General features: G+C 39.2%; 2 protein-coding genes across 8 annotated transcripts in view; one reads left to right on the plus strand and one right to left on the minus strand.

Moving 5' to 3' along the window:
• The first annotated feature begins 6,638 nt into the window (after positions 1 to 6,638).
• LOC131692557 (uncharacterized) lies at positions 6,639 to 7,399 on the plus strand. Its single transcript, XM_058979672.1, has 2 exons — positions 6,639 to 6,771; positions 6,831 to 7,399. Exons 1-2 carry the CDS (start codon positions 6,768 to 6,770, stop codon positions 7,259 to 7,261), a joined length of 435 nt encoding a protein of 144 aa, XP_058835655.1. The 5' UTR covers positions 6,639 to 6,767; the 3' UTR covers positions 7,262 to 7,399.
• LOC131692556 (transmembrane protein 184B) overlaps positions 7,384 to 20,894 on the minus strand; it is a 108,864-nt gene continuing 95,353 nt past the window's right edge. For all 7 annotated transcript variants that reach the window (XM_058979661.1, XM_058979664.1, XM_058979665.1 and 4 more), the window contains exon 9: positions 7,384 to 19,286. In XM_058979661.1, coding sequence (XP_058835644.1) covers positions 18,976 to 19,286 — 311 coding nt within the window. In that variant the 3' untranslated portion in view covers positions 7,384 to 18,975. The remainder of the gene's footprint in view (positions 19,287 to 20,894) is intronic.

Below are 20,894 nucleotides of genomic sequence, written 5' to 3' on the forward strand. Positions count from 1 at the left end.
ACAAACTTAGTCTCAAATGAAAGGTGCAACGTTCCCATAGGCTGCTATTGAATTTCTAATGGATCCGACTTCCGGTTCCGGAATTACAGGGTGATGAGTACGAACACGCAGAAAATGTCGATTTTAATAAATTCTGCAATGAATGTATAAAAGTGAAAATTTTTCCAAAATATGACCACAACTGCTTCGATTTGTAGTATTAGGTCACTAACATCCATTCAAAGTCTATTTGGCCACATTGGCCACCATCATCGGTTCCGGAAGCCCCGGCGGAAGTATCTAAATTCAGAATAACAGTCACATCGGTTTCTCGAAGATAGCTAGACCGATTCGACTAACTTGGCCTCAAATGAAAGGTATTGCGTCCCCGTAAATGGCTATTGAATTTCATCCCGATCCGACTTCCGGTTCCGGAGTTACAGGTTGTGGCGTGCGATCACATAGCAAAATGTAATTCAAACCGATACTCCGATGAAAGCAAAAAAGGTAAAAATTTCGCTAAAATGTCTCTCAAACAACTTAAATTTGCTGTTCTAGGTCACCGACGGCCAACCAAACTTTCGTTGACTACATTGACCACCATAGACGGTTCCGGAAGTGCCCGGGAAAAGCGGCCATCTTTCAAAATTTACGAACTCACATCAGTTTCCCGAAAATGGTTGGGCCGATTTTCACAAACTTAGTCCCAAATGATAGCTATAATATCCCCATAGATGTCAATAAAATTTCGTACGGATCGCTTATATGTTTCCGGAAATATAGACTAAATCGTCCGGTCACATATGAAATTCCCATATAAGCCGGAACTCAATTTTTTTTTCAAAGGGGGGACCTCATGAAATTTCAGAAATCGAATTCGTATTTTTGATGCCAAACATCTTTAAAATGCATGAAACGTCGAGATTTTATGTTAACTCGAAAAAATTTTTTTTTATAAAAATCGACTTTTTGGGACTGCCGATTTTGCACCTTTTTCAGTTCAATATTACCGCGGCTATTTTTTTCTTTTTCAAAATTTTAGAACTCGAATAATGATTTATTTTTCTGTATATAGTTGTCATGTGATGTATAATAATAAAATGTAATATATGCTAAAGCTTTTAATGAATATAAACAACGCACACATTCTCGTGATTCATGATTGAGAAAGGCACAATTGCACCGCTAGGTGGATTAAAATAGGTTTTTTATTTTTAAGATACATGTTTTGGCTTTTCAATTTTACTTTTGAAGACGAAAAGAAAAATCTCTCGCGACCTTGAAGCTTCATTGATGATATTGATGTTGAAACTGCATGGGTCCCGCTTAAGTAAAGTTGTGGCCAATTTGGTCTCCGTAATCAGAATACTCATATGTTTTCCTCATATGGGAAAACTATGTTTTCCCGAGAGGGATTTATTTTATTTTTTAATTTGTAAAAGTTATGTAACGATTTGGGAAAATTTCCAATATTTACGGTATATTTTGGCCTACCAGGGGCAATAAAAAAGGAGCAAATTGACATTTAGCAAATCCCTCTCGGGACAACATAGCGGTATGTTTTCTGAACATTTGGAGAAAAAATTATTGAAATCGGACCTATACTTCTATTAAGTCTTACTTGATCGCTTAAAAAAACTACTACGCGTTTAAAGATAAAGTACGGTGTATAACTCGATAGTAGTAACTTACTAGATAATCTAATATACCGGTCATCCTCATCACGAAAATGTTCTTGGCTTTGCTCATTTTGCTCTCTCTGTTGAATTCAAGCCTGTTTTGCCGCGACACCCACTTTGCGTTCAGAACGAGTTATACGTTCATTATCGAGTCGAGTTGCACATCTTTCAGCTTCAGTCCCCAAGGTAACTCTCATCACCTCCATAGCTTATAAGATCGATGAAAATTCTTGGTTGAAGATACTGACTGCCAAATAAGTCACTACATTGACCACCTGCCAGAATTTGTGCATGTGTTTTGGCGCTAAGGAACAGATTCTACTCTTCAGAGATTCATTGATGTTTTGGGTGTGAGCTACTAAGCATCCTTCTAATAAATCATTAGATGATAGACTTTCGTAGATCCTTGTTCGAAAGTTTCTGAAGTTCCTTTTACTTCAGCCTGACACCAGATTGCATTTCGCATATGTTCTACAGAATTTTAGTTTCTCCGAATCGCCAGCCCATAAAATTTTGTTAGCTCGCCGATTGATTTGTCCGTCAAGTTTTTCCTTTCCTTTCCCACCGATACCTTTTTTTCTTTCTTCAGTTTTCGTGATCTCGTTCCCATACGCTTCTCAACATGTCCAACGCATTCTTTCTTCCGTACGATAATCTCGTCCCATAAAAAAGCAAGAAACCATTCACAGACGCTCACATAAACCAACAAGAATGGACCAGTGAATTCTTTAAACCATGATTTTTCCATAGACAATGCGGGTCCTTGAAATCCCGGCCGATTTTAGAAATGAAACCGAGTTGTCGGGTTGCTTTAGAGATTAAAGCTGAGCGATGCTGATTGAATGTTAGCTTCGTGTCCAACAAAACGCCGAGGTCGATGACGCAATCAACTCTAGTGAGCGTTTGCCCATCGATTTGGTAGTCGTAACGTATCGGACTGAACATGCGGTGAAAATTTATGACTTGGCATTTTGCAATGCTAATAATTAGCCAGTTTCTACGACACCAGTTAACGAATGTATCCAGAAACTCTTGAGACGGATGCAGTCGTCGATTGATCGGACTTCGAGGTACAATTTCAAGTCATCGGCGTAAACCAGTTTACACCCCAAACCGAGCAGCAAAGCAGCATCGTTGAAAAATAATACAAACAGTAGAGGTCCCATGTTGCTGCCTTGAGGGCCTCCAGATTTGTTCGTAAATTGATAGGAAACACAAGAGCAAAGGACTCTGTCACATGTAGCACTCTGTCACTCAAGTAAGAATTCAACCATTTAACAAAATTCCGTGATGCGCCCAGCCGTGACATTTTGGTTAATAATATTCAGTCGAATGCAGCTTTTAAGTCCGTGTAAACTACATCTATTAGTGCCTTATCTTCCATCTGCGTGATGCAAGTTGATGCTAAATCTAGAAAATTTGTGGTTAGGCATCGTCCGGGCATAAACTCATGTTGATCGGTAGATATGTAACTTTTCCAGCACGAAAATGCTTACCACAATTTCAAATATCTTGAAGGTAGCTAGTTATGCCCCGGTAGTTTTTACCATTTCGATGATCACCGCTCTTATAAACAGGGAACATGAATGATTGTTTCCAAATCACTGGAAATTCGCCTTGTTCAAACGATTTGTTAAAAAGGTTGCACAAAGGTTCGGCTAATGAAGTAATACACCGACTGAAAACGACAGCTGGAATGCCGTCCGGTCCCACTGAGTACGATTTTTTCAACCTATTTACAGCGGTAACAATCATATCGGGAGTGATTAAAAATGCACTCAAGTCCGCAGAGTTTTCAGGAACATCTATCGAAGCAGCTTGATCCCACTTTTGTTTTTTTTCTCATAATTTTTCAATGAAATAAAATTTTAGTTACATAGTTCGCCAGCTTATAGTCAATTTGTATTGTAAGAGCTATGAATAATGCTTAAATCCGAATACTATGTCCTGTCAGTAGTATGAAAAGTTTTGAAAATCATGTCAAAACGAGGTTTTTGTAAAAACGTGTGGTAACTTGATCCCCCGCCTACTAGGGCTAAAGAAACAAAGCACACTATGACTAATAGGTACGAAAGTTCAGCTAATCACCAATCCTGACAAATTAATTAATAATACTACTTTTTGGATGCACGACAAGCTTTAACCACAGTAGAAAGTTAAGACATATATTTGCGGTAAATCAGTGCTGTTTAACTTTTTTTTATACCATATTTGTTCACGGAAAAAACATTTTAGATCAATTAATGGTACCAGATACTTTATTTTTCTATTTCTATACATTTCGAAAGTGTTTGAGAGAACTAATGATAGGGATCAAGAATACCCAATGTTACAGGGATCAAAGATACATATTGTATGAGGTGAACAAAATTTAAATTTTTTTGTATGCATCGTGAAACTTTTTATTCGAAAAACGTGTTTTCTAGACAAAAGCCCTTAGAAAGTAGTCGTACTTGAAAATATTCGTATATAATTAGTTGCACGATCACATGCAACCGTTCAAAAAAATTGTAAAAAAACCTTCGAGATGGAATTGAACACATTTTCTAAAATATTATATAACTTTTCCAAACGAAATGTAATACATCAGATCGTTTTTTTAAGCATCATAAACGACTAAATATTTCATTATCTTTTAATATTGTGATAGTTTTATGCGTACAGATTATGAGATATGACACCTGGTAGAAAAATATCCCCAAGGATCAAGTGTCCTCACTCTCCCCTATTCTCAGCAAAAACAGAAGCGTTTCGGTATTGAAATAAAAGCAAATGTTTGGGTGTAAGGTCAAATTTGGATTTCTCATTTAACTGGGTCAGTTGCTGATTCGATGAGTTCGAGATACTGAATTTGTTGAATATTTGGTGCCTTCAGCAAAGTGATTGAGATGCTACTACAAACAACTTTGTTGAAGACATGAAGGCTCCATTCAAAATACATTTATCTAAAAACTGAAATTTTGCAAGCCGCGAAAATTACATCAGTCGCACTTATTATTTTGTTTTTTGTTTTTATCGCGGACTATCCAGCTTTTTACGTGCCATAATGACGGTCTAAATTGTTTAGTTCGTAATACGTTTAATTGCCCTTTTTGACAATAATAATTTACGCCAGCTTGACAGAAACGCCCAGTTAAAGATGTCGGACGTTCATTGAATAAACATTAAACGCATTAACGTAGGATGACTTAATCTCACTGAGCGGTTGACGTTGACGATTATTGTCAAAAAAAGGCCATTAAACGTATTACGAACTGAACAATTTAGACCGCCATTATGGCATGTAATAAGCTGAGTATTTCTATAGGATTACCACATTTTTACATTTCTTTTAAAAGAAATGCAATTTGCAGTTTTTTTGAAATTATCTGTCGAAACATTTTGTATATTTTTAGACAGCTTATTCGACTACCTTTCGAACGAGCCATAGTTTGTTGAAATCGGACTGAGAGATATTTAACTCTTACGTCCCCAACCCCCATTTCATTGAAAATGTTAAATTTCAGAATAATGGTTCTCAGCCGCTTTCCAACCAAATTTTGTCCAGTTTTAGAAACCAAGGCCACCTTTCTGGAACTGATCGTAGTTCCGCATATATATGTTTGGGAGTACTAGGGTTACCCCCCTTTCCGAAAAGCGAAAAACTTTCATATCTGATACTATGTTGCGTTTCGGCTTCGCCTCATCAGAAACCGACACTAACACATTGTCGGAATAGATTAGCGCCGGCTTGACGCAAATCCCTTAAAACTAAAACACACTATGTGTTTCAATCAAACGACTGATCGAAGCCGAAACGCAACATAGTATGAAATAAGGATTTGTGCCCTCCTGTACAAAGACTAGTTTTTACCAACAAATTTTCACCCTAGTGAGAAATTTTGGTTTTTACCAAATTTTCCTCCTTAGGGTGAAATATAGCATAGTGTTTGATATCTGTCTTCAAACAAGGCTTGCGACGCACAAAACTTTATGATTTTGTAAAACAAACGCATTGATCAACATTCGGAGGGTTTTTGGTCGAATTGGCCACAACCCGGGTTATTCCGGCAATTGGTTCCTCCGGCAAAGAGGATAGTTTTCGTCTGATTATAAAACCCGTCTTGCGGGGTGTCAAACTTTATAATTTTGCAAAGAAAAGTGCACTGGATACCATTTTGAGGGTTGTTGGTCAAATTGGACACACCCCGTGATCTTCCGGGAACCTGGTTCCTCCGGTAAAAAGGAACGATTTTCGACTGATTGCAAAACCCGTCTTGCGGCACTTCAAACTTCATGATTTTGCAAAACAAGCACACTGAAAGACATTTTGAAAGCATTTCGATGAAAAGGCTACACTCCGAGATATTTCGAGAACCGAGTTCCTCCGGCAAAGTGAACACTTTTGGATCCTTTTGAAACCCTGTCTTTCGGCATCTCAAACTGCATGAATATGCGAAACAAGTACGCCAAAAGACATTTTGAGAGCTTTTGGTATAATTGCCCACACTCCGGGTATTCAGGAAACATGGTCACTCCGGTAAAGAGGACAATTGAACCCAAACCACCGGCTCCGTCGTCCTTAAACCCTAACATCGTTCCAATTAAATAACCAGAAGCAACACGATGGTTTCGTTCTGATCAAATCCAGTACATGAGTTTCAATGGGAATTTATGGAAAATGGTGAATGGGAGATTATTAAAATAATCATCGAATATCGTTATCATAAATCGAACAATTATAAACTGACATTGGAAACAATTCTCGAATTTTCTATGGAATCCAGCAATGAGATTGCAACTGTGTCGACATTCCGATGACTAACCGTGCTGAAAAAGAAGTACCGAATGCATTGATCTAAATGAAACACTTGTTTCAGTCTTGTGCAAATATTTATCTCGCCTAAAAGATAAGACACAATTCTCCAACTCCTCGGATACCCGTCTGGTATAAGGTTTGATGGTGTTTGTTTCGAATACGTACAAACAAACTGTTGACTGGTTGATGATAAGGGGACCACGTAACTCTTTTAAATTCGATTGTTCAACTATTTCTGAAATACTCAACGTGTCAGTTTCGGGGGAGTCTCGTTAGCGTGCGCATCTTCATTCCAAACTAGCTTTTATAAAATGGGTAAGACAATGCCTCTGAAAGGGAAAACTCAAATTAATCCAGTGCTTACCGTTTTGCAGCTACCAAATGGGTTTGGGCTAGTGTACAGGGGCCGTTTCCACCCAACATGGTCCAGGGTGGCCAGGACAGTGATGGCTGTGGTATCTTCGTTGGACGTGCCAACCATGGCGGTGATCTGCTTCCTGCAAAAGTGATCCCGTCCAAGAATGCCGCCTACGTTGCGTACGGTGGCGAAGAAACTTTCGTTTCTAGCATCGAAGTGCTCTGCCAGAAGGAACTGGTCTGGGATCATGCTGTTGGCGGTACCATCCCACCGGATGCGATAGTTGGGGGTAACACGGCCGACGGGGAAGTACTGTACATCGGGCGTGCCCATCACGAGGGGTCGCAAACGGTAGGAAAGGTGCAGTGTTCGCATGGATGCGTTTATATTCCGTATGATGGACAGGAGGTTGCTGTACAAACCTATGAAGTGCTGTGCGAGCGGTGAGGTAGTTCGTTATATGGGGGAACGTATTGGCAATAAATGGTTAAGGTGACTAACTGTGGAAGTTGTCTCATTGAAAACGATCCATGACCGGAAGTGATATACCATAGAGCACAAGTACAATATAAAACATTTTCCATACTTTTATTATTATTATATATACGCTGCGTTAGAAATTTTACCAAATGTTGCACATTGTTTGATTTTTGAAAACAAACATTCTGCTGCTTCCTTATAAGCAATAACAACTTTTCACTGAATGTTTTCAGTTCAATTGTCTCGAATAGGTATTTTGCATATACATGTTTTCGTCTATTTACCTAAAAATACATTTTTAACCCATGTTTTGTAACACGTGCTGCGAAAAAATAACTGCTTTAGCAGTTCAATTTGATCGAACGCACCTAAACTGGAAAAATGTATGGATTATATGAGAAATTATCGCAACCGTCACTGTCACGCCGCTCTGAAAATCTTGCGAAATCGTCTTAGTGCACCAGCCGTTACTCGTTTAGTGAGCCATTTGCGTGACTTCCGGTGGGTTAAAAAAAGAACTATTTCGGTTACTGGAAACATGTGTTAAGCAAATCCCATTTCGTCACTGTTGTTGATTACAAGGGCGATTTTGGAACTTATTGAAATGAATAAGGTAATAAATAATAGACATTTGATAGTCTATTGTTGCATACTTAATTGTCTTAGATAATAATGTTAAATTATTCACAAATACTAGGTACATATTATTTACATTTTGGAAAACAAACCTAATTGAAACTAGAATATGTAATCATCTCTGCCCTTCACAAAGGCAGGAAAAGCGCTACTGTACGGAAGAAGATTATTTGCAATATATGTTTTATGTACATCTAAAATGGCAGGAATATTGTACTCTTGCAATGTTTGGTATACAGATTGTATCACATTCCTATGAAGATGCTGATTCCCAGAAAAAGACCTGATTTGTAGGTTGTATCCTTTAATACTTAAAAACTTTTTCGAATGTAGTGGAGCACTTTGATAGTCATTTTAACACATAATAATCCACAATAGGAATTACAATGCCCTATCCATAAAGATATCTTTTTTCGGGGAAAAGTTATTTTTTTCGAAATGTTTCTTGCAATTGGAACTGTTCAACCTAGAGAATAGTTCTTCGGCTAGAGTGGTACAACTGCATCTGATCCTAGGCGTGTTTATTTTTGTTTTTGCGTAAACAATAAAAAAGCGTTTATAAAGTACAGCTTCACGTTTCTGACATTATTATTTATACGACATCGTTTATGTATCTGAAATGACATGAATTTCCGTTAGTTCTCTCTTCAGATCTCGGAATAACAACTGATGGTACATGGAAAAAAATTGTTCCCAAATTCGCGAATAAAGTGCCATGAATTCTGGAACCATCGCTTTACGAAAACAGGACCATGAATAAAAATCATGCGTTTCATAATTATGATCAATTTTCCTTCAGTAACGCCTGCATAGTGCATTGGAGATATTTTTTTTTTGGTTTGTGAACTTCAGTCACGATTTCCGCCAAATTGTTTTTTGTACGTTTACGAACGTTATTCATAAACCAAAGGTTGACTCGTAATTTGATTCACAGATTTAGGAACATTATTCAGAGTCAGGGACTATACGATGTGAACTCATACCTGATTTATTACATTTTATTCACGATCTGGTTTTCGTGGTTGTGAATTGGTTCACAATGTGTCTGAATACTTTCTCGTGCACTATTTCACGAACCACGGATTATTTTTCATGAATCCTTTTAATCCTCGTGAACTTAATCACGATTCCTAATATATTAGTCACGATTCTATGTCCGTGCTCGTTAAATAGTTCACAAAATCATGAAATATTATTCGTAGATACGTGAACTGGTTCATGATGCTTTGTATAACAGTCATGACTGGCGATTCGTGCTCACGAAATAGCTTCAAAAATCATAACATTATATTCATAATTTCGTGAACGTTTTATCTTGTGTGCTTGTGATATTTAGAACACATCCCTAATCAATTTTCAATTCCATGCAACTCTGCACATGGTCACAAAATTTTCACGTGATCTATTTCACAAAATTATGAACATGAATCATAACAAAAACTAAACATGTCCGGGGAACCCAACCAAACATTCGAATGTAACCCCATGAATATTTTTGGCAGGAAAAAGTTTTTTGAATACACAAATAGTTTCATGAATACTAGGTTTATTATTCATGTTTTCAGGAACTTTATCACGGTTTTCGAAAATCGTTAAGTTTACGAAATCGTGATTTCCATCTCACGAATTTATGAACGGATTTTTTCCGCATACTATGTTCCGATTTATTACTGTATTACTAAGATTTTGCCGCCACGAAATAGCACTCCCGTTTTAGATTTTTCCATCAAGCGTCCTCAGATCTCAATTCAAAGGAAGACAAATTTAAGTGCATACTTCTTGCACGGTGTTCGAGCGAATATAGATGCTACAACCTTACCGGATGATAGAATTAAAAAGCAGCCGCCGGTGTCAGTTAGGCTGGGTGCTAGACCACAAAGAAATCCTGTGTATTGTGCAAATCTAACAACATAAAAAACTACCAACAATTAAGAAGACAAAACGGATCGGAGCAATCGGTAAAGAAGTCATAGTCTACCTCCTGACCTCGAACAAAGTAGAAGCAAAAAATCGCTACGCTATAGATACCAATAAAGCAAGCCAGCGCTTTGTTCTATATCCAGTGCACAACCAATACTGTTTCGTTGCCCACGGCTGCGCAGTAGACTACAAAGGAAACAAAAATGTCCGTGCTACAGGATAACACAATTTCGATCGACTTCCATAAAACTCATGTTAGACCGACAGTTCAGGAGTTGGAATAACTAGTTAAAATTAAAAAGAAGCTTAATCTAACGGAAGTTATGTACATTTAGCTACACCACGTGTTTTGAATACGTTTAGAAGTTTAGCACTGGCACAAAATTTTATTGCAAAGAACAACTCGTAACACGAGGTCGAATTTAATAACATCAGATTCAAGATCCCCGTGTATATGAAAAATGACATGGTGGACGTTCGTATCCATGATCTGGTACCGCGCACTAAGAAAGATTACATTAAACGAATTATGTCGCAATACGGAGAAGTGGAATTTATTACGAATGACACTTATTTCACCGATATTTCTAACGGCGTTCGTATTCTGAGGATGCGAGTGGCTAAACCAATACCTTTCTGAATATCGAATGCAGCTCATCGACGTAGGATGGCGTAACCTATAAGCAAACAACGCTGATCACACCACCACGGAAAACATGCGCCGAAGCAACTAGTCAAAGCTCATCTGCTACAGGCAACTCTAATAAGCAACTTCTGGCAGATAAACCAAAACCAACGACTCAATTAAGGGGTTATATACAAAGTTGGAACTCAAAAAATCGAAATAAAAAACTATTGAATATGCTGAAAGTACATACTTCTGAAAATATCTGTGTGAAATTTCATCCAGATCTGAGCGCTAGATTTTAAATTACAGCCGTTTGCAGTGCGATGGTTCTTCTACGAATAAAGTGGACACAAAACTTTAAACGCAATTATCTCGAAATGAAGTTTTTTGAAAAGTGCCATTGCGGTGAACGTGATATCTTAAGAACTATTCAACCGATTTACAATTTTTTTTTTGTATTGTTTGTATCTACATTCTCGTGTACTTGAACGATTCCTTTTTCATCAACAAATTTTCGATTCTTTGCAATAAATGTTTGTTTAAAATTTTGAACATCACAAAACTCAATTTTTTGGTCAACATGTTTTTTGCAAGAATTTTTTTTTTATTATTTTTATTGGGCTACTAATGTCTCACCGCCAAGGAAAAGGATCTCAACAAGCAGCAGCAAACTGCATCAACAAGATCTGGCAGACTAACATTCTTAGTATTGATTTAGTTTTACTTATTGTAAAAACTCAAAAGATCCATGGCTCAGTTGTGCTAACGCATTGAGACGCGTTAAATTAAAAAAAAAAACAAAGCAAAATCGGTAAAGAACCGAACATTGTATCGAGAAACAAGTGCGTTTTGTTCTCTCCGGTGTGGTTTATTTTTCTCGGTATTACGAAGGTGCTTACTGTTGCAGAGGCTACTGTAACATATTGTAAATAAACAGTTCCGTGAATGTTATTTACCTGTCAAGTGTTGGAGCACAAATTGTTATTGCAATTTGCTATCTCACGATACAAGGCGAGTTGACATCGGCTTTGTCTGGCTGTCACGTCGAAGCAATAATACCCAGGAGGGTGTCACTCCTGTCATCCTCTATGGAGATATACAGACTTTGACAGTAGTCAACATATGTGGGCCTAGCCGCATCTAGGCCCATGTCGCCTGTGCAATAGCATTGGGTTGTTTTGATTTGAACAAAGGCAGATGTTGGCTAGGACAAAATGGCTGCCTAGCAGGGGGCTGATAATACCCAACCTAGTCATGGTCACGCAACATCCCAGTAAAGCTCAGCCGGAATTGAACTGGAATTCTGGCTGGTTCCAGTTCGTACACGGGCTCCAGTGACACAACCGATTCTAACTAGAATCGGTTGTGTCACTGGAGCCGGAATACGAACTGGAACCTGCCAGAATTCCGGTTCATTTCCGGCTGAGCTTAACTGGGATACACACAGCGGACGGCGAAGAGTAATCCACCTACTTGCTGGCTTAGGATAGCCAGCCAAGTTTTTTTTTTTGCATTTCGTCTTTTTTACTGATCGTATTCCAAAGTTGTAAGTGCGGCTGAGCGTGTTTTTCACGCAACAAAATGGATCTAGACGGGCGATCCCCCAAAGATGAATCTTATGGGGAAGATGAAGGTCTAGATTGCAAATTTTCGGAGACAGACGATATCATCTCCGGTCCACCTACCCGACTTCCTACCAATGTTTCGCAGGAATCCCATCCATGACAAGGTTTACCAAAATGGGTCCGCTGGTCCTTGGGTGGCATACTTTCGGCCCAAAAATAAACCACTAAACATAACTGTTGCACGGGAGCTGATAAAACATTACTCGGCCGTGAATTAGATTGAAAAAGTCCAGTCAGATAAACTGCTCGTAGTCGTGACTGATTTGAAACAGGTCAACGCTATTATTAGCAGTAGTCTCTTCACGTTACAGTAACGCGTCTACATTCCTTCTCGAAATTTGGAGATTGACGGTGTTGTAAGTGATGTGGGTTTAGCTGCCGATGTTCTGATGAATGATAGAGTTGGCAGCTTCCAAAACCTTCGATCATTTAAGATTTTGGAGTGCAAGCAATTGCACTCAATGCCCATCGAAGATGGGAAGTACTATCCATCAGACTCGTTTCGTCTGACTTTCGCCGGATCTGCACTTCCGAGCTACGTTGAAGTGGGAGGAGCTCGTCTACCTGTGCGTCTGTTTGTACCGCTGGTCATGAATTATTCCAATTGCAAGCAAGTAGGCCATACCTCCACCAACTGTAGTAACGAGCAGCGGTGCAGCAAATATGGAGAACGCCAGCCGGATGATGGTCGCAGGAGATCCGTTGAGAAGTGTGTTTACTGTGGAGAGAATCCGCATGCACTTTTGACATGTCCAACGTACAAGCTTCGCGCTGAAAATTGAAGCGATCCACCAAAAATCACTACACTCTCTTGCGCAGAAATGCTTAGAAGAGCTGCTCCACTTATTGAAATTATTTAATGGTTTTCTTGAGGGTAACATTTTCCCTTGTCACTGGAGGCAAGTGAAGGTCATCGCCATCAAACAATCAGCAAAACCAGCCTCCGATCACAACTCGTATCGACCGATTGAAATGCTGTCCCGCATCCGGAAGTAAATGTTTTTGTTTCGCCTTCACAATTGCGTCGAAGCAAATGGCTTGCGCTGCCCTCAACAGAAATTCAAATGGCCTATGCTAAAAAAGAGCAGATTGCATCAGTATTCTTGGATATTAAGAAGGCTTTTGATTCAGTTTCTATCAACATTCTTTATGAGAAATTGCGCCAGCACAGCATGGTCTTTCACCAGTTTTAAACATTTTTTTGCTGTCTGAAAAACATGCATTTTCCGCATTATCGACATCACGAATTATTGACTGATATTGACGAAGGTCTTGTCAATTTCTGCACGTAAGGCAGCTTGCAGATGACGGTGTGGTGTCTATTACAGACCTCAAAGCCGTCGACTTGCAAGGACCACTGCAAGATACCTTTAACCATTTGTCTGCTTGGGCTCTCCAACTGGGTATCGAGTTCCCCACGGAGAAAACTGAGCTAGTCATATTTTCTAGGAAGCGTGAACCAGCGAAACTACAGCTTCAATTAATGGATAGAACTATTGCTCAGGTTTCCACATTCAAACATCTTGGGGTCTTGTTCGACTCTAAAGGTACCTCGGGATGTCCCAGCATCTGAAACAGAAGTGCCAGCAAATGATCAAATTTCTCCGTACAATAACCGGAACATGGTGGGGTGCCCACCCAGAAGACCTGATCGGGCTGTACCAAACAACGGTATTATTAGTGTTGTAGTATGGATGTTTCTGCTTTCGCTCCGCTACGAACATACATTTCATTGAACTAGAGAGAATCCAGTATGTGGCAAAGCTTGGAAAGCACTCCCTTTATTTCCTGAAAATAAAAAATACGGGAACATCTGAGTGCTTTGCCTGAAAAACCTTACCAGATTACCTTGGTTTGGGTCCTGTCACCCAGCTCCATCGCGATCAATGAGAATATGCGACATTTATGAAAGACCAATTTGTTTCAATGAATTTTTCAGTATCTCTCGTCAGAAGACGTCCGGAAGGTAGCAAACTTCATGGAGCGATGGGCATCTGGGACGGTAGCTACATTCCATTATCCCGAGGGTACCGACGATTGTTTGGCTTAAAGGCATGGATGAGGTTTTATTTGTACGCTGTCAAGACTCATGTCCAACCATTACACATTTGATACGTATCTCCGTCGTATAGCACTTGCTGAGAGTAATCATTGAGTTTGTGAGAATGGCTATCACGACGTCGAGCATGTTTTTAGGCTGTTTGCAGAGTATTGTGTTGCCAGGTCCCAACTTATAGATTCCCCTCGGGTTGATCAGTGTGACGTGTCAGTCCGGGACGTCGTGGTAAGCTGTGCCCACCCCTACAATTTTCTTATCTATATGGTTTGAAAACTTTTAAAGTCCAAGTTTAGTACATTTTCCCTTCTCTCATTCACAGTAGAAAGCTCTGAACCTTTCCCTTCAGCTACAATATGGCACCGCTTCACGAGTCTACGATGCGATGTTAAGGTAATTTTGGGGTGCTGAGCTCATTTTTAATGTCAAAAGTTATAAAAGATTAGATAATTTTCCCATACAGTGTTATCGAACCTTTCTTATAACCATAATACCATTTTTATGATCTTTTTTCACTGATTAGATATAACTGAAGCTAGTTATAACAACATAATAATTGGATAAAACTACTTTTAATCTCTACAAAAAGTGTCTGTTTTCGTTTTATTTAGTTGTTATTTTGCACTAATCACCATGCTCCTCCATGTCAGCAAACATTTAAAAAAGTCGATTTTAAACCCCTCCGGGCAAAAAGGGGCAAAACGAGACCTCGAAATTCGAAAAGTAGAGATGATTTCCCAAAGAATGTGTAATAAGGGACCGTTCCGAGCTATTTCACCTGATTGTGCGAAATACATTTGTGAAAAAAGAATTTGCCATCAATCCACTTAAGATATATTTGTAATAATATTACAAAGTTCGAATCAAATTTGGTGAACATGTTAAAATAATCAACAAAGGTCTTCAAAAGCCCTTTAAAATGAAACTAGTTTTGCTCAAATCGGATTAACATTGAAAGAGCAACATGTTTTTGAAGTGAAGATAGATACTATGATTTCGAAAATGACTTTCATTAGAATTGTCTGACACAGTGATGTTTACATTGCTATTAAAAATTCTCTCTCTTTGAACTTTTCTCTTTTTCGTTTTCAAGTTTCTCTTTGTGCGGCCGTTCTGCACATCGTAGTGTTTTTGTTTTACTCTATTTTTCATCGGTGTATTTCACTCTTTGTGCACATTGTGTGAGCAAATAAAAAGCCTGCCCTTACTAACATAAGAATGGGGTAAGCTGACCCTAAATGCGGCTGTCCCTTTCCCCTACTAACACCTGTAATGAAGGGGAGATCGGGGCTAATTGGCGGTGTTCTCAGTTTTAAATTTTTACCGCTTTGATGTAGGTAGATCTTGCAAAATAGAACACGCGGCATGAAAGAGCAGACTGTTGGCAACATCTCTGATTTTTTTGAAAGTGTTTGATGCATTGTCTCCTTTTTTAGAGACAAAAATATGTGACGCGGAAAACCCGCCAACTTACCCCGGGGTAAGTTGGCGGTATGTGAGGATATGCCAAAAACTAAGCAATCAAATGGAGATTCAATTACCTCAAGGGTCCTTTTGGAACGTGCTGAATGTTTTTTCGAGAAAACTGTATATTAACCGATATTTGCTATTATATTTCAGTTTCAATACCCCGGCATTTTGACTTTGACGCTTACGCTTGAATAGGGATATTCAAAAGCAAATTTTAGAAATTTTTCGTGCAATTGGCCGGAATAAATGTCTCCTACATTGGCTAGATACACAAGAAAAAGATTTTCTTACTTTGGAGTGAATTTCAGAAATAAAATTTTTTGATGACTTTTTTGCACTGTAAATAGTACCGCCAACTTGCCCCGCGTGCAACACCGCCAACTTACCCCAACCGCATATTTTATTAAAAACTTTTTAAAAAATAACTTTTGTTTGTGGATAGATCTCTATACGGATATCTATACGGATATTGAAAGCGCTTTTCACGCGCTATCGAAAAATATAATCATTCGGGAAATAGATTGAAAATCGCCCTAAATACCGCAAAGTATTTAAAATTTAGAAAATTTACTTGGTATGCTCGAAAACACAATATCGCCCAGAATTTCAACAAAACAAAATGTTTTGCAACAAAAACACATCGGATAATGTGTTTCACATTACTTGAGGTACACAACGAGAGGCAACGTTTTATGTTTAATAGAAACGGAGAAAAGGGGCTTCCGCCAACTTACCCCAACCGCCAACTAACCCCGGGCTCCCTTACTTAAAAAATGAATAATCGGCCTCGTTAAGCTACCGCATTTGGACCTAAATAAACATATTCATGGGATGATAAATAGACATAACACATAGAAGACCCACACTTCCCAGAGTAAGATCAAATAATGCACGACTAGCTTCAAAATCGCTAAACGGAAAACATTGTTTGACGAGATAAAGTGTGGAAAAGCACACCATGAGTGATTATTTCACTCAGAGCAGCTGGGGTGCTGGGCTTTTATAATACTGAGCAGGATACAGCGATTAGGGCGAGGTTTTTTGTAGGCCGTTTCTTCAAGCACAGTATCATCAACGTGCACTGCCTGTATATGCAGCTAACGGGTGTTCAATAAAACATGAGAATGATTTCAATACTTTTCTGTAAATAAAATAAAGAGCGTAATTTTTTTTCTCTCCAAGATAATTGCTCTTTGGACTCCCTAGAATTGGGTGACATGTTTCTTTTCGCTCGGATGCTGTCAGTTCAATCGAAGATGGCGTCGAAACAGCAAGCACTCCGCAAGCGTGTTGTACGGTTTTACGAAACGCATGGTCATCGTGGAAAAAAGTTTACGGTGGACCGCTTTCGAGACGAAAACTTGCCCGTGAGTACAGTTTACCGGATCCTGGCATCCCTGAACGTGGAGCGCAAAGCCGGTAGCGGCCGTCCGGCGAAGATAATGACGAATAAGAAAAAGGAAGCGTTCAAAAAGCTGTTCGACGACAAGGACGGCACGAGCTAGTGTAACGCCGGCTGGAAATATCACTGCTCCCATACATTGATTAACCGAACCCTCAAGATGAAAGACATCTTGAGTCCCCCGAGTACACGGACGAGAAGATATCGATCATGAAATCGCAGTGCCGGTGGATGACGAAGAACTACAGAGGGACGTCGTTCGTGCTGGTCGACGAAAGTTACTTTCCGTTCTCGAAGACCCACATTCCAGGAAACGGCAGCTACTATTCCAGCGACAAGTTGGCCACACTCCCCGTAGTAAAATATAAGTTTAAGCATAAGTTTGAAAAAAATGTTTTGCTGTACATCACCATATCGAACAGAGGGATTTCAAAGCCGTGGTTCAATCAACAAGTGTACTAGGAGAAGTGTCTTGAGAAAATTCTTCTGCCGTTCTTAAAGGAGCATCATGCGGATGGGGCTTCTGGCCGGACAAGGCGTATTCCCATTACGCCAAGAAGACACTGGAGTATCTTGATCAGAAAAAGATACGGTACGTGCCGAATAAAAGGAACCCGACCAACTTGCCCCCGTGCCGTCCCATTGAGGATTTTTTCGACTTCCTCAGTGCCCTAGCGTACAAAAATAATTGGCGAGCCAAGGATACAAAGCAGTTGAGCACCAGGATCCGGAAGATGGACGTCAGTGCCGTCCAGCGCTCTTGTGAGAGCATTGCGTCTAAGTTGCGTCGTACGGCTGACCAGGGCCTCTTCTCCAATATTCATTGAAGTTTTTTAAAGAATAAACATTGTTTTTAATAAAAAATACTGAATTGATAGATTTTTTTTTGTTTTTTAACTACATGATTGAAAGAATGCTCATTTTTTATTGAAAGCACCAATTTTGGACTAGCGTCAGATTGGTGCCATAGTCAAGGGCCATGGTTCTGAAGTGCAAACGCAAACCCCTGGATTTAGACAGTTAAAATGGTTCTTCAAAACTGAGGATCGCACCGGAAAAAGTGGTTCGACCATGAAGAATGCGAGAAACCTTTCGTTAGAGGCTGGCGATTAACAACTATGGACTATCTTGATACAACAGTAGGCATGTTTATTTAGAAAGGCGGATTTCCACATTAGCAATTTTAATTTTTTTTTCCCTAAGTTTATCTCAGAATTTTTCGGAAGTGCTATTTCTGTTAAAATATTGATGTGTGGTAAAAATCGACGTCACTGTTTACGTTGTGATGGTTTGCATCAGACAAAGTATTTTTGGGTATTTCATTTTAGTGAATTGTTGGTTGACTCGAGTCAAGTCATTAATGTCACTTGTTTCCATCTTTTCATAACGACGAAGCTGGTACTTTAGTTTTACAACTCATACGTAAGTCGGTCGGCAGTAAAATTAGCCGTAAAATGTGGTTTTAATTGTAAGACTTAAGTCTTACGGAATCGATCAAACTTTTGTTTATATAAAAGAAATCAAGATGTTGGAAAATATTGAGGCCATTATGACGACTTTCACCCATAATGCTTACAAACATAAGTGCCATGTTATTCGGCTATTCCTATCTATATGAAACTGATTTTCAGTTGTAGGAAATACATACAATATTGTGCAGTACAAGTATATTTTGCCACCAACCGAGTCACGTAATGTGTTGAATATAACATTTATTCCTTATGATGTATGCATAACTATTCCGCTTCTTCTGTTGCTTTTTATTCGTTAGTACTTTTATCTACACTAACACGCAGACTTAGATTCATGTTCATGAAAGCTTTGTTTACCTTTACAATAATTGAAAGTTGCACATTTACACAAAGAAAACGTGTATTTTTTTGACCTCCCCCTTCAGTAGACAACACAACGGGATGAAGAAATACAAAACTTCCCAGAAACACCCTACTGATACTCATCGTCGCTACTGAGCAGCATCGTTTTCTCGTTATAGTTCTGGCTAATGGTTGACACTTTCTGGGGTGCGCCTCCTACGGGCATAAACTTTCGCTGGCTACCAAGCGTTGGCGGCGCAATGTAGTTACTGTGAGCGGTACTGTAACCGCCACTTCGACCGCCGCCACCGTTGTTGCTGCTACTGCTGCCCATTCCGTTTCCACCAGCAGCATTACCACCGTTACCGCTCTGGTTCAGCTGATGGGATGGATCGTCCGGGTCGTACGACGACACTCGGATGCCACGTGAGTTCTTTCCACCTGAGGAAATAATATTAAAATAGGTAGTACCATTAGGGTAAATCTATTGTTTGTTGACCGGGCGTATTAATGTAAACTATATAACGATGCAACACAAGATGCAGAAAATAAAACACTTATTCATAATGGGTAGTACGTACTCGGTTTAGGCATTCATCTTGAAAAAAAACATATTCATAAATAGGCACTTATTTGTCTGTGGATCAAGTAAATGGATGACGAAGGGATAAAATGACAGATGCAAGATGCAAGCAAATCGAGATGTGGTTGATAATTTATCTATTCATCCAATTTTTGTACAGTAAAAACAATAATCTAAAACTATTTCACCAACTTTTTGTCTAAGGCAGTGTTCGGAACCAATTCGCTTTTACCGCTTTTTGTATAAGCCGGGCGTAATAATGAGGGCAACAGTTTGCCGATCACTGATCTAACGTACTTTAAAAGAAAAATTATAATAATATGGTCATAATATGTACTTACCATCGTTTATTGGTGGCAACATTTATATCAATATTAATTCATCAAAAGGGCGAAAGTGTGTTTTGTAAACAAACTTGTTTCGCTCATTAGTCTGCTGCAGAGTGGAATTTCATGAAAAATATGCGTTGATGTAAATTTTTACCCTTCGTAGAAGTAATTTCAATTGTTTTCTGCTTCGAAATTATAGTAAATTAAGAGAAACCATCAAAATAAAAGTTTGTTTACAAATCTTATTCGCCCTTTTGCAAATTTAATATGGATATATTCCTATCGAGTTTGTGACTCTCTTAAACACAGGAACACAATTGTTCCGTTCTGTTTTGGCCATGGCGTGGTACGCCGCGAACACAAGCCTAAGAACTTGAACCCACCCCACACGCCAAAGCTCCGCCCAGAAAATGACCCTCATATATCACAATATGTCGTATTTTGTCGTACCCGCCCCCCTACAAATGTTACGTCATTTATTAATGGTTCCTGTGATGAAATTGAAGACATACCCGAGGTTGTCCAGGTTATTCGTAAAGCGACCCGGTATACGAGAAAGTGGGCAGCCCCAGGACCTGATTTTGTGCACATGTTTTGGTGTAAAAATACATCCAAGACCCTCAGAGCTACCAAAGCTCATTGTGCAAGGGGTAACGTATCTTTTTCCAAAGGTTCAAGACACCACTAACCCATCCAAGTACACACCAATTACAGGTCTTTCGAGTCTGTACAAAGTGTTTACGTCGGTAAAACAATAGAAAGCCTGCCGAATGAACACATGACACTGCAATAACCAGGTCATCATTCAAAAGTACAGAAACCTGGTGTAAACCAATTTTGATGCCGGTACTACCGGGCAAATATACTCACACTATTAAACCATGGGGCAGGCGATTCTATCGTACTAATATACAGCCAGTCTATTTATAGCAATCAAACGAGCTGGTTTGCTTTTATTCCGCGATCCATAATCCAATAATATCTCAACAGTTGTCTGTCGGTTCTTTATGTCACAGATTTGTCGGGAAGTAAGGCCGTGAGTTCGTTGGGCTGATAGTGAAGATTTGTCAAGTTCTGCGATACGGACACAGTTTACAAGCTGTAGACAGCATTAACAGCCGCGGCGCTAAGGTTAGA

This window comes from Topomyia yanbarensis, chromosome 3, assembly GCF_030247195.1.
Source record: "Topomyia yanbarensis strain Yona2022 chromosome 3, ASM3024719v1, whole genome shotgun sequence".
Lineage (NCBI taxonomy): Eukaryota > Metazoa > Arthropoda > Insecta > Diptera > Culicidae > Topomyia > Topomyia yanbarensis.